This window comes from Culicoides brevitarsis, chromosome 2 (assembly GCF_036172545.1).
Source record: "Culicoides brevitarsis isolate CSIRO-B50_1 chromosome 2, AGI_CSIRO_Cbre_v1, whole genome shotgun sequence".
In the NCBI taxonomy this organism is placed as follows: domain Eukaryota; kingdom Metazoa; phylum Arthropoda; class Insecta; order Diptera; family Ceratopogonidae; genus Culicoides; species Culicoides brevitarsis.
Genome location: NC_087086.1, coordinates 30,602,894 through 30,615,358, shown reverse-complemented (window position 1 = coordinate 30,615,358; position 12,465 = coordinate 30,602,894). Strand labels below are relative to the sequence as shown.

The 12,465-nt window shown below is 30.2% G+C and overlaps 3 protein-coding genes across 14 annotated transcripts in view; 1 reads left to right on the top strand and 2 right to left on the bottom strand.

Moving 5' to 3' along the window:
- LOC134832191 (glutamate-gated chloride channel) overlaps positions 1-12,465 on the bottom strand; it is an 81,999-nt gene that overhangs the window by 29,186 nt on the left and 40,348 nt on the right. For all 12 annotated transcript variants that reach the window (XM_063846139.1, XM_063846140.1, XM_063846144.1 and 9 more), the window contains exon 4: positions 7,181-7,897. In XM_063846139.1, the coding sequence (XP_063702209.1) occupies positions 7,181-7,887 (707 nt within the window). In that variant the 5' untranslated portion in view covers positions 7,888-7,897. The remainder of the gene's footprint in view (positions 1-7,180; positions 7,898-12,465) is intronic.
- LOC134832403 (zinc finger protein 888-like) lies at positions 2,684-4,007 on the top strand. The gene is made up of 2 exons (XM_063846414.1): positions 2,684-3,157; positions 3,339-4,007. The coding sequence occupies exons 1-2, from the start codon at positions 2,684-2,686 to the stop codon at positions 4,005-4,007; spliced, it is 1,143 nt and encodes a 380-aa protein (XP_063702484.1).
- On the bottom strand, positions 10,746-11,153 carry LOC134828927 (probable salivary secreted peptide). The gene is made up of 2 exons (XM_063841917.1): positions 11,044-11,153; positions 10,746-10,974 (listed from the first exon to the last, which is right to left on the bottom strand). Exons 1-2 carry the CDS (start codon positions 11,151-11,153, stop codon positions 10,746-10,748), a joined length of 339 nt encoding a protein of 112 aa, XP_063697987.1.

The following is a 12,465-nucleotide window of genomic DNA, read 5'->3' as shown; positions in this document are numbered from 1 at the left end:
TTTATTTTACTATTTATTTTTTTTATTATTTTAATTAAAATTTAATAATTAAAATAATTTTATTTTTATTTTTAGAAAATTAACAAAAGTCAGAGCTCTGTGCAATTTTAAATTACTCGAAAAATCGTTGAAAGGCAATATTTTGACCTCATAAGAATTTTTGTCAATTCTAAGCTCAAGATTTTTAACTTGTAGAAGAAAAAAATCGAAAATAATTCTCATGTCATGAATTCCTTTGAAACATTCACAACATTTCCAAAGACAAGAACACTCTGCGAAATTCCTCTTTTTTTGTATTTAAATTCCTTTTTGATTGATATTCGAACGATATTTGCTTGTGAATTAGCAGGAATGTAGGACATCCATATATCACAGAGAGAAACACACAAAAAATCCATCTGCATTACGATTTAAATGGAGCGAATCAATTTTCGCCTGCAACCAAAAATCCAATCAGTGTCATTCTTACGTTTTTGCTCGACGGCGTGCGGATTGGAGACGTTACATAAGCCGAAGAGAGATATTTCAACAATTCATTCGTTCATTCGCAAAAATAAATAAATTGTGCCGAAATTAAATTTGTTTTAATCAAGCTTCACTTTGGCGTGCAGAATCGGAAGTTATGCAACGCCCAAAAATTTTACATTTTGCACTTTCGACCTTAATTCTTCGAAATGTTCATTTACTCGTCCAAGCCAAGAGTGTCTTGCGTTGCAACAAAGCTGCAACGAGAAATTAAATTTTCTGCAATCAAAAATCAAAGCGGAGTTGATTGCATGCACGGAACAGTTTCCTCCTGTTTTAATGCGGAATGCGTGGAGACGCCTGGCTTTTTTTGCTGCCATTGATTTGTTGTGTGTCATCAGATCATTAACAACTTTTTTTTTCTGCCGTTTGTTTCAGTTCAGCGCAATATGTTTTTATTATTAGATTTTTACTGGAAAAGCACACAGCAAAAAAAAATGACGTCGTTACTCGAGGAGCAAAACTTTTGTGCAAACTTTCGTCGCTTCGTTAGCTTTGTGCGGCACGGGCGGAGAGGTAAGTACACGAGAGGTAATGAAAATAAATAATTTATGTTGCTCGGAATGAATATAAATGGAAATGTATCGCATGTAAATAGAGGCGATGGCATGGAAAGTCGTCTATTCTGTTAATATTTATTCATATGTTTACTGACGGAGGGCGACCCTGACTCGCTTTTTTTGTTGCTTTGTTCAATTCGTTTGTCGTGTAATTCAATACGTTTCGGAATTTTGCAGATTGTGCCTTTTTGAGTTGTTGTTGTTGTTCTTGGTGATTTTGTGATGAATTGGAATCCGAACCGAATGAATAGATAAATAAATAAAAGAAATGAAAACGAGATGAGATAATGGAGTCGTAAACATTTTGGTATCGATTGTTCAATTTCTTTCTTGTTTTTGATGTACTTGAGCCATTTTTTATTAAAGAGATCGGAATAGATGCAAAAATTTGTACCCACGTAGAAATATTGTGGTAAAAAGTAATAAAGTAATTTTTTTTTCAAATAAAAAATCAATTTAAGAAAATATAAAAATACTAAAAAAACAAGAATTTTGTATGTGTCTTTAAATTTTATGATTATTGTTTAAAATTTAAAAAAAAAAATTTAAATTTAATTTCTCAATTTTTTATAAACATTTTTTTTTTTGAAAAATTTTGAATTCTGAGAAATCTATAAAAACCATTTAATAAATAATTTATAATTAAATTTTAAAAATTACTAAAATTTAGTTAAACAAAGATTTTTTTAAAATTTTGATTCGATGTTTTTTTTTATAAGATGGTTTTTTTTCAAAAGATTTCAAAATTTCTCAAAAAAAATATTTAAGAAAAATAGTTTTTATTAAAAAATAATTTTAATTACGACTTTTTTATTAAAATTTCTAAAAAAAAATTTTAAAAAATTAAGAATTATTTTTTTTTATTAAAATTTTAAACAATAGGTAACTTTAAAATTTTTCATATCTTTTTAAATGATTTTTTTTATCTGAAAAAATTTTCAATTAATTACATTTTACCACAATATTTTTAAGTGGGTTATAAGGGATTCATGTCATAAAATTTTTCTTTCTTTTAAAATTTTTTTCTAGATTGAATCATCAACTGGTCGCATCTTCTATTGGTCTATTTGATGATTCATTTTGAAGATGTACCGCAAAGAAAAAGAGTAGGGATCGCAAAACGTAACATTATAAAAGAAAGAGATTTCGGCAGTTTTCAGTATAGATCATCTTGAACATTTGATCAAAAAGGTTAAAATTTAATAAAAATGTCAAAGGAAGCGAAAAAGTTTATTTGTGATTATTGCCAAAAGTCATTTACACAAAAAGGTACCTTAAAGATTCACATGGAAATTCATCTCAGTGAACTTATCAAAGATCATCCAGATAGCCGGAAATGCAGACGATGTACGAAATTCGTGTTAAAAGAACATTGGAGGGAACATTTTCGAACAAAACACAAGCCAAGAAAGTGTGAGGATTGTGAAAAAGTTTTCTATTGTGAATCATCAATTAATGCCCACAGACTAACTCATAAAACAATATTAACTTGCGATCTATGTGGGCTAAAAACTTTTTTTAAACCCATGTTGAAAATACATATGCAACGTGTTCATCTAAAAAATGTTCCTCGATCACAATGTAAAATCTGTGACAAAATGGTAAAAACCTGTGAGATGAAAAAACACATTCAGTACGTTCACGAGAAAAATTTTGAACACAAATGTGTCATTTGCAAAAGAGGATATCGACATGCGATCAACTTACGAGATCATCTTGCCTTGAAACATTTGGATCAAAATCTTTACAAATGTTCAATTTGTGATAAAAGTCTTTCGAACAAAGTCAAATTGGACCGGCACATTAAACAGGTTCATGAAAAATTTGTTGCGGCAAAATGTGAGAAATGTGGAAAGACTTTTTCAAGTAACGAACACCATAAAAGACATTTGAAGGTACATGAAAAGAAACCGTTTAGTTGTACCGAAGCTGAATGCTCTTTGTTTTTCAAAACAGAAACAGCTCTGAAGAAACATCTGGCGATGCCCCACAAAAAATTCAAGTGTGATCCATGTGACAAATACTTCCTTTATGGTACAACTTTAAGGCTACATACCAAGAAAAAACATTCTGTATAAAATTTTTGACTAAATAAATTAAAATTTTTATTCGAACACTTTTTCAATGATTTAAAATTTTGTTGCCCTATGGGCGTAAAACGGGTCAGATTGATCCCTTAAGAAAACAGGTTAATTTTTTTCAAAAAATCTTGATTTGATACCTATTTTTTCATAATTATTTTCTGTAATTTAGAAGAACCACAAGCTACAAAAATGTGATAAATGTGGAAAATGTTATTTTAATCGACTCTCATTGAATAATCATCGAAAAACACACGAAGAACCAAAATTTACTTGTGACTTGTGCGGAGCAAAGACTTTTACAAAAGATCGTTTGAAGTCTCATATGAAAACGGTTCATCTGAAAAATGTTCCTCGATCCAAGTGTGAACTTTGTGATAAAATGGTACAAACTCATAAAATGAAAACGCACGTTCGGTATGTTCATGAGAAAAATTACACGTTCAAATGCGTCGTTTGCAAGAAAGGATTTCCATCGGCTGCATCCTTACGAGATCATCTTTCCTTCAAACACTTAGAACAAGAGCTTAACAAATGCTCAATTTGCGATAAGAATTTTGAACATCAACGTAGCTTAAATAATCACATAAAAGCAGTTCATGAAAAAGTTGTTGTCGGTACGTGTGGAAAATGTGGAAAAACTTTTAGAAGCATCGGATATTACAAAAGGCATTTAAGAGATCACGAGAAAAAACCCTTTAGTTGCGGCTATAATTCATGTTCCAAAAAATTTGGAACGGAAAAAGCTTTGAAGGAACATCTGTCAAAAAATAGATGTGACCTATGGAGCAAATTCTTTATGACTTTAGGAAGACCCATCACAAATAAACACTCTGATTAAATAAATGTTAATTTTTTTCAATGATTCAAAATTTTGTTGGGTTCCTTTGTTAGGGGACATTAACCTAACTGTGCCAAAGATGACCTTCAGATGACCTTCTTAAATAGTTTTAAGTAGCCTGTAGCTTCACAAATTTAATTTATTTATTTTGAACATCGACAATTCAAATAATCAGTCTTATAAAAGCAGTTCATGAAAAAGTTGTTGTCGGTACGATGTGATAAATGTGGAAAAAACCCACTTTTGAAGCATCTTAAAGGCTATTTAAGAATCTAATAATAACATGCGGCTTAAAATTATTCAAAAACATTTCGGTCGGAAAAAGCTTTGAAGGAACATCTGTCAAAAAAAATGTGACTCTATGCAGCAAATTCTTTATATTAGGAAGACCCATCAAAAAAGTGCTCTGATCAAATTTCTTAATTTTTTCAATGATGGCGTATTAATTTGGCTCGGAGCTCAGATGACACTTCTTAAATGTTCTCAAGTAGTCTTTACAAATCAAAATGCGAACATTACTTCAAAAGTTATGTGAATGCCACGATCTTCCAAGAGGCCTGATAACAAAAATTAATGTTTATTGATGATTCCAAGTCACTGATTCTCTTTGCTTAAATGTTAGTTAATTTAAAAAAATGAAAATTAAATCAAGTACCCGAAGAGCAAATAGCAGAATAAAATTACATGTTACTTCAATTCTTTGTGCGTATTGTTTTGTTAATTTATAATGTGCACGTTTAGCGTAAAAATCTAAATCAAATTGTTCATAGGGTAATTTTTTTAAAAACATCATCAGTTAATATTGTTCATAAATAAATGATTCACAATTATACCTTTGAAGGAGGGGCAAATACATGAAGAAACGTAATAAAAGGAAAGTTTCAAAGCCACTTTAACTCAAAACAGTTTTAGACATCGAACAAAAATGGCGGAAAATTCTAAAAAATTTGTTTGTTATCACTGTCAAAAATCGTTTAAACTAAAAGGTCATTTGAATCAACATATGGAAATACATCTCAGTGAATTTATCAAAAACTATCCTGACAGTCGAAAATGCAAACATTGTACGAGATTTGTCTTCAAAGAAAACCTAAAAGAACATTATTTGAAAAATCACAAACCACAAAAGTGTGATGATTGTGGAAAGTATTTTTACAACAAAGGATCCTTTGAGCAACACAAAAAATCACACGAAGGACCAAAATTTACGTGCGACATTTGTGGGCATAAGAGTTTAACGAAGATATCGATGGAGACACACATGCAATACATTCATCTAAAAAATGTTCCTCGGACCAAGTGTGAATTTTGTGATAAAATGATTCCAACTGATCAACTTAAGAGGCACATTCGGCATGTTCACGAGAAAAATTTCAAGTTCAAATGCATCATTTGTAAAAAAGGTTTTCCAAGCTCATCAAGACTTCGAGATCATCTAGCGTTGAAACATTTGGAACAAGAACTGTACAAATGTTCAGTTTGTGACATTACATTTCCAAATATAAGTAACTTGAATAGGCATACAAAAACAATTCATGAAAAATTTACTGCCGCTGAATGTGAAAAATGCAAAAAGAGTTTTACAAATTTAGCTAGTTACAGATCGCATTTGGAAATTCATAAAAAGAAACCCTTTAGTTGCACACAGCCAATGTGCTTTCAAATGTACAAGTCTGAAGTGCTTTTGAAGAAACATCTAAAGCAACCTCACAGATACAGAAAACTATCTGAGGGGGAGAATTAATTATTGTGAATATTTTTAGTTAATAAAAATATAAAAAATTATTTTTTGATGAATCAGAATCAAAATTTCTCTTATACTTTCCTTTAAAAAAATCTAAATTTCACTAAAAATAACTTGTTGACTCCTTATCAAAAAATTTCCTGCTAAACCAAAAATTTCCTTTTCCGTTAATTATATCACTCACGTTCTGTCATTTCCCTGCTATTTTTATTCCCAAAAACGTTATTATTGCCTCCAATTTTCCGTCTCATCTCCTGCTAAAATTCACAATCACACACTCACACAGAGAGTTCGTAACCCTTTTCATTTAATAATTTCCATCCTCTGACTGAAACAATACCCTTGAGAGAAATATGTCAGAGACGAGGAGACAATTTACGTGAAAATAGAAACATTGGTGCCATTTCTCTAATACCGAAAAAAAGGTTTTTCTCTCTATTAACTGAAACAACAACAACGAAAAAAGTCGTTTCTACGTTTTGCACTTATGAGGTTTACTTTAAAGCTCGGTAAACAACGAAAAATAGGAAAATTATGTTGTTGCAACGAAATATTTAAAAAATAAAAATTAGGTCGACGTACGTGGATTTTGCCCATAACGTAATATTTTATACAAAAGTTTGCTTTAAAATTTAAAGTCTTCTTGTGTCTTTTGGGAGAAAGGTTCTTACAGATTTTTTTAAAGATGGTATTCGGTTAAGATTTTAATTTTAATTTTAATTTTAATTTTAATTTTAATTTTAATTTTAATTTTAATTTTAATTTTAATTTTAATTTTAATTTTAATTTTAATTTTAATTTTAATTTTAATTTTAATTTTAATTTTAATTTTAATTTTAATTTTAATTTTAATTTTAATTTTAATTTTAATTTTAATTTTAATTTTAATTTTAATTTTAATTTTAATTTTAATTTTAATTTTAATTTTAATTTTAATTTTAATTTTAATTTTAATTTTAATTTTAATTTTAATTTTAATTTTAATTTTAATTTTAATTTTAATTTTAATTTTAATTTTAATTTTAATTTTAATTTTAATTTTAATTTTTAATTTTAATTTTAATTTTAATTTTAATTTTAATTTTAATTTTAATTTTAATTTTAATTTTAATTTTAATTTTAATTTTAATTTTAATTTTAATTTTAATTTTAATTTTAATTTTAATTTTAATTTTAATTTTAATTTTAATTTTAATTTTAATTTTAATTTTAATTTTAATTTTAATTTTAATTTATCTGAACCGAAAACCGGTTATTAAAATTCTTCAATTAATTGGCATCCTTATTCAGGGAAGGAAAAAAGATAAGCTTAAAAGCCTACTTTTGTGAGTTGTTGCTACATTTTCCATATTTTTCCGTCATTTCTCGAGGATTTCTCGCAAAAAGGCACTTAAAAAAATGTAAAATTCTCTGGTCATTAAGTACTTACATTGGATGAACTTGATCGTAGGCAACAATTGGTGTTGTGAGATAACATAACGCTATAATTATACTAGAGGCAGCGTAGAGACATAATGAATGTTTAACGAGGCCGCAACTACTGTGGTGATGTTGGGCGTGATGCGATGAGGGATGATTGTGTTTGCCGTTGCCGTCGTCACCTGATGCGTGACTTCCGGATTTGCCGGAAGAACAGTTCTTTGTGCTTCTCGTCGTCGACGCTGGAGAACGAGAGTTAATTGCATTGTTTTTGCGTGACTGACTCTTTGATCCGGATTTCACGTTAATTTTATTCACAGCTGATGTCGTCGTCGTCGATGTGTTGCTTTTGCGGGAACTAACTACGTCTTCTACATATTGTGGCGCCAATTTACCTAAAGTTACTAAAAAATGATTCGCATAACCTACAATTTGCTCGAACGTCGTGCTCGGGGATTTTTCCTTGCGATATTTGTAAAAATTGTAATCTAGATCGGTGTCGTTCGCAGCAACAATTGAATTATCGTGCGGAGACACCGACACCGACGAAGACGACGTGGCTAAATGATCTTGATTAATTTTCCTGTTTTGCCGTTGCTGCTTACAAATGTCTTCATTGCCAAATTGATGTGCTGCTACACAGTTGTTGTTGTTGTCTGATCTCTCATTGTCTGCATGTATCTCTAAATGATGGGCTCTGTCACAGATGTAACCCATATTATAACATCTGCAAAGAAAGAACGTCGGAATAAAAGAGAAAATCCGTTAAATGAATGGAAAAACAAGAAAAAATTATAGGTAGAAAGAAATAAATGGAAACACATTAATACCGAAAAAGTGTTTTCTCTTCCTTATTACCGGAGATTTTATCGTCGTGCTATCCAAAAACCTTTTTTTTCTTCTCAGGCATTGTTACCGACAATTTATGGGCGACTCACCATGGAGTCATGCTCCATTGAAAAAAATAAAAACTTTTGAAAAACACTTTTTCCGGGTTAACATCCCTGATGGACCCCACTTAAACACTTTCACACGACAACAACAACATGAGGGTTTTTAACAACATAAATCATGACGAGATGACATTGATGATGATAATGATAGAGATTGTTAAAAGCGGATTTACGGGTGGTGTTACTTTGTTGTGTAAATAATGACAGGCAATAATAATAATATCATCATAAAACGAACGAGTAGGAGGACAACTTTTTTTTTCATTGCTCTTGTTCTTGTTGCAAAATCTTCTTTAATGTCTTTTTTTGTCAAACACGAGCATTTGTTGATATTCGCGTGTGGTAGAGAAAAAAAAGTTAAACAAGTGATGGACTTGACATGATAACATGAAAAAGTCTTATAAACACATTTGGGATTTTGGCGGGAAATTTATCAATTTTGAAGGAAACATGGATTTATGTCAATTTGCGACATTTTTTCATTTAATTTGTAAATTTTGTGAGATAAATTTTGATCTAATGAAGTGAAAATGCGTTCATGAATTTATTTTTTTGTGAAAAAAGGTGAACGATCTTAAATTGAAATGAATGGAAAATGGAACATTGCTAAGAAAAATTTTATTTTTTTTCCAAGCCGTTTAACATAATTTTTCATCTTTCTACTTTATGATTTACAAAAATTCCTTGAAAAATATTTTTTTTAAATTTTTTTGAAAAATTATTTTTTAGTTTTGAAGTTGTTTCATTTTCTTTTAGTTTTTCAAATTTTTGTTCCATTTTCAATTTTTCTTGTTTTATTACTAATTTTTTAAACTAAATTTTAATTATTTAAACTTTCCATATATTTAATGATTTTTTATCTTTCTTATTTAAAATTCACAAAAATTTCTTCAAAAATAAATTTTTAAACTAGCTTTTTAAGTTGTTTCATTTTCATAATAATTATTCAAATTTTTGTTCCATTTTCATAAGAATTATTCCAATTTTTGTTCCATTTTCAATATCTTTCATGTTTTCACACTTCGAATTAAAATTTTAGATTTTTTTATCAAAAAAAGTTTTTATCAAAAAAAAAGAAAATTTTTGACTAAATTGAAAGTATTTAGCAAAAATTCTATAATTATACAAACAAAGTTACATTTGTTCCATTTTTCACTTAGTTCTTACTCAAAAGTTAAAAAGAAATCAGAAATATTAATTAAAATATTACTTAAAAAATTACCTTAAATAGAAGAATAATATGTAAAAATATCAAATAAAAATTACTCAACCAAGTAAAATATCATGAAGGTATAAAAATCAGGTTGAAAATACTTATTAAAAGGGTTCATAGTCTCTTTGTAATTTTTCTTTCTGACAAATTTTTACTCAGATCCTCAAAATGTGATAAAAAAAAGGCTGGAAAAACGATGATGACTTAAGCCTAATTGTTTAATTAGGGCTTTTACATCCTTTTTAATCTTCATTAGTGCCTACTCTTCCAACTATGTGAGCATAATGGACCAAATTTAAATATTTTAAAAGTAAAATTAGAATACGAGAGCGAACCAGAGATTAAAATAAAAGAGGATTTACTCGAAACTACTCTACTTTGCCGGAAAGAGGGAAAATCCAATCAAATTCGAGTACGAATTCATTTGAATCAAAGGCGAATCAAAGGAAAAAGCAATCAATTTGTTTGTCAATCCTTATCACCGTCGTCGTCGTTGTCGTCGTCACAACTGCAGCAATACATTTCCAACACACAATCCAAACAAAGGTAACGCCAGTGACAATTCTTCACTCTTCGATTGTCTTTCGATTTGTCTCCCATGATGACGTTCAATAATATTCATCCATTCGCTCAGGTGATTGCGGACGACATTGCTGTCCGATTGACAGCTAAATTGATGAGATTCTGTGATTAATATTGCAGATTTTCTTCTTTTAGAAGCACGTGTCACGAGATCTCCAATAGATCGCCGCTAGAGGGCGTATTTCGATTATCACAAAAAACACAAACAAAAAAGTTAATGACTTCCGTATTTATTATCGCTACGAAAAAAAAATAAATAAAATCTAGAATAATGAGTGGCCCGCTGTATCTTATCTCAACAGTTGCACACACACCCAGAAAAAGCGAAAAAATTACACATTATGACGCAGAAAAACAACATCAGAGCAGTGATTTGCATAATATTATTATTATCTGTTTCATCCCTTATGGAAAGTCAACAAAAGTGTTTCAAAAGTTTTTTTACAGCGATACTTTGTTTGCTCTCGCTGGTAAGTAGCAAAAACTTGTATCATTATAAAATTTGACGGCGAGAGAGAAAATCTTGATTGCACGTTTCTCGTGAATGTCGAAACTTTTTTCTAAAGTCATTTCAAAGTTGGTAAATAAAATCGTTAACAGTTCATCTCCTCCTTCAATTTCTGTTAAATTTCGCAGTTTTTTGTGCAAATATTGCAAATGTGTTGTTTTTGTCGCAATTTGCTGATTTTTCGCATTATTTTCCGATATAATTGCATCACAATTATTTATTTATTTATTCAAAAACTGACAAATGTTACACAATAAATTACACAATTTGCTAAAATTAATTTCGCAGGACAAAAAGCACACGGGGCAAAATCAATAAATTATTTGCCGTAAAGTTCAACGGTAAAGTTATATCCTCGATTTGCCGCAGACGAAGCAAGTCTCAATGTGACATTTTTCGCGTACAATCCTCCGCTCACAACGGTCGCATATCCGCCGGTGCCGTTAATGAAATTATCCAAAGCTCGAATGTAGGTGATGTTTCGAGTGCCTTTGTATTCCAACATTTCGCTTTGGATCACGTTACTGGCTTTTCGTGCACGGATTTGACTTTATGGAAAAAAATATAATTTTTTTTTACAGATTTTTTGAGACATAAAAAATTAATGGCGGACTGACCTTAGGAGCAACACGTCACCGGAAACGCGGTTTCCCATAATCAGTGTGGTTGCGTGAATGGCACCAATGAGGGCGCACAGCAATAAAATCGATTTCAATACGCGTGTCATGACTTTTTTTTGTTCCCTTGTTAGCTGCGGTGTAATTTTTAACACAATTTTCGGCTTGCGACTGATAAATTATTTACTGACATCGAATACCTTTATAGCGGAGAGCTTTTAGGTTGCTGCGTTATCTTATCGCTGCTGTTTTTCGCATCACAGATATCTTATCGCGCCATGATTTTCAATTAACGGGAATTATTGATGAAGTAGCGGATGTGATTGCGATTCGTCATACAAGACAAAAATAAAATAAGATAAACGGAAGATAACGAATTGTGATTGATACGGAATAATTTATAGATTGTTTGATGGAGCAGATGTCACTCAAACAACTTCCTTCCTTCGTGAAAAATTTAAAAACTCACGGGATTTCCTGTGAAATTCGCTTCTAGACAGGTAAGTAAAAACCTTGACTTTAATATCTCATTTTCCCCATAGAATTACTTACTTTTGCCCAGAATGCTGTAGAACGCGAGACAATGTAAATTCAGACATATTTATTGTTTGTTTTATCATGTAATCTAATTTGTGCGCTACTACCGAGAAATTTGCAATTTTGCAGCAAAACAAAAACAGTTTGTTATCATTCTATTATCTCTCGCTCTGGCATTCCATTCACTGCAAGAAACTTTTAGAACGAGACCAACTTTTTGTGAAAAACGGCTCGGAAGACGTAACATATGCGAAAAATGTATAAATCACATGTCGTCGCAATTTATATTCAGTCAGCCGAAATGTACAACTAAAAATTTTCACGTTGATTTGATTCGGGATGTCATCTGGTGGTGTATTTTCCGCTCGAATGCAACTGACAAATATCTGCATTCATTCCGGGCGAAAACTCGGTTAAAAAAGCCTAATCTTATTACGGGATTAAAATGTTGCCGCGACTTGTTGTGGTGCGAAATGAGTCATGTTGGATGGGGAACGATGTAGATGATGATGAAGGAGATACGAACGAAGATAAGAATCGTATTTTATTTAATGGAATTGAAATATTTATGCCTTTTATAGCAAAAGATAATTGTGTCAAAAGGATGATTCAGTCGAATAAAATGTAAGTAAATAAGATTGCTTTTTTAAATGGAAAACTTGAAAAAAATCATATTTAAAAGAAAATCTTATCTGGAATTAACGTTTGTTGAAAAAAAAAATCTGAAAGCTGTTAAATAGAAAAAAAAATGTATTTACAGCAATGGGATGCCAATTTCTTTGTTGCTTTTTTTACAACTTTTTTTTAAATTTTATTAATTATAGCTGAAAGAGTGCTCAAAAACCCATATTGTAATATGTACTTCATAAAATGTAGAATTTTTAT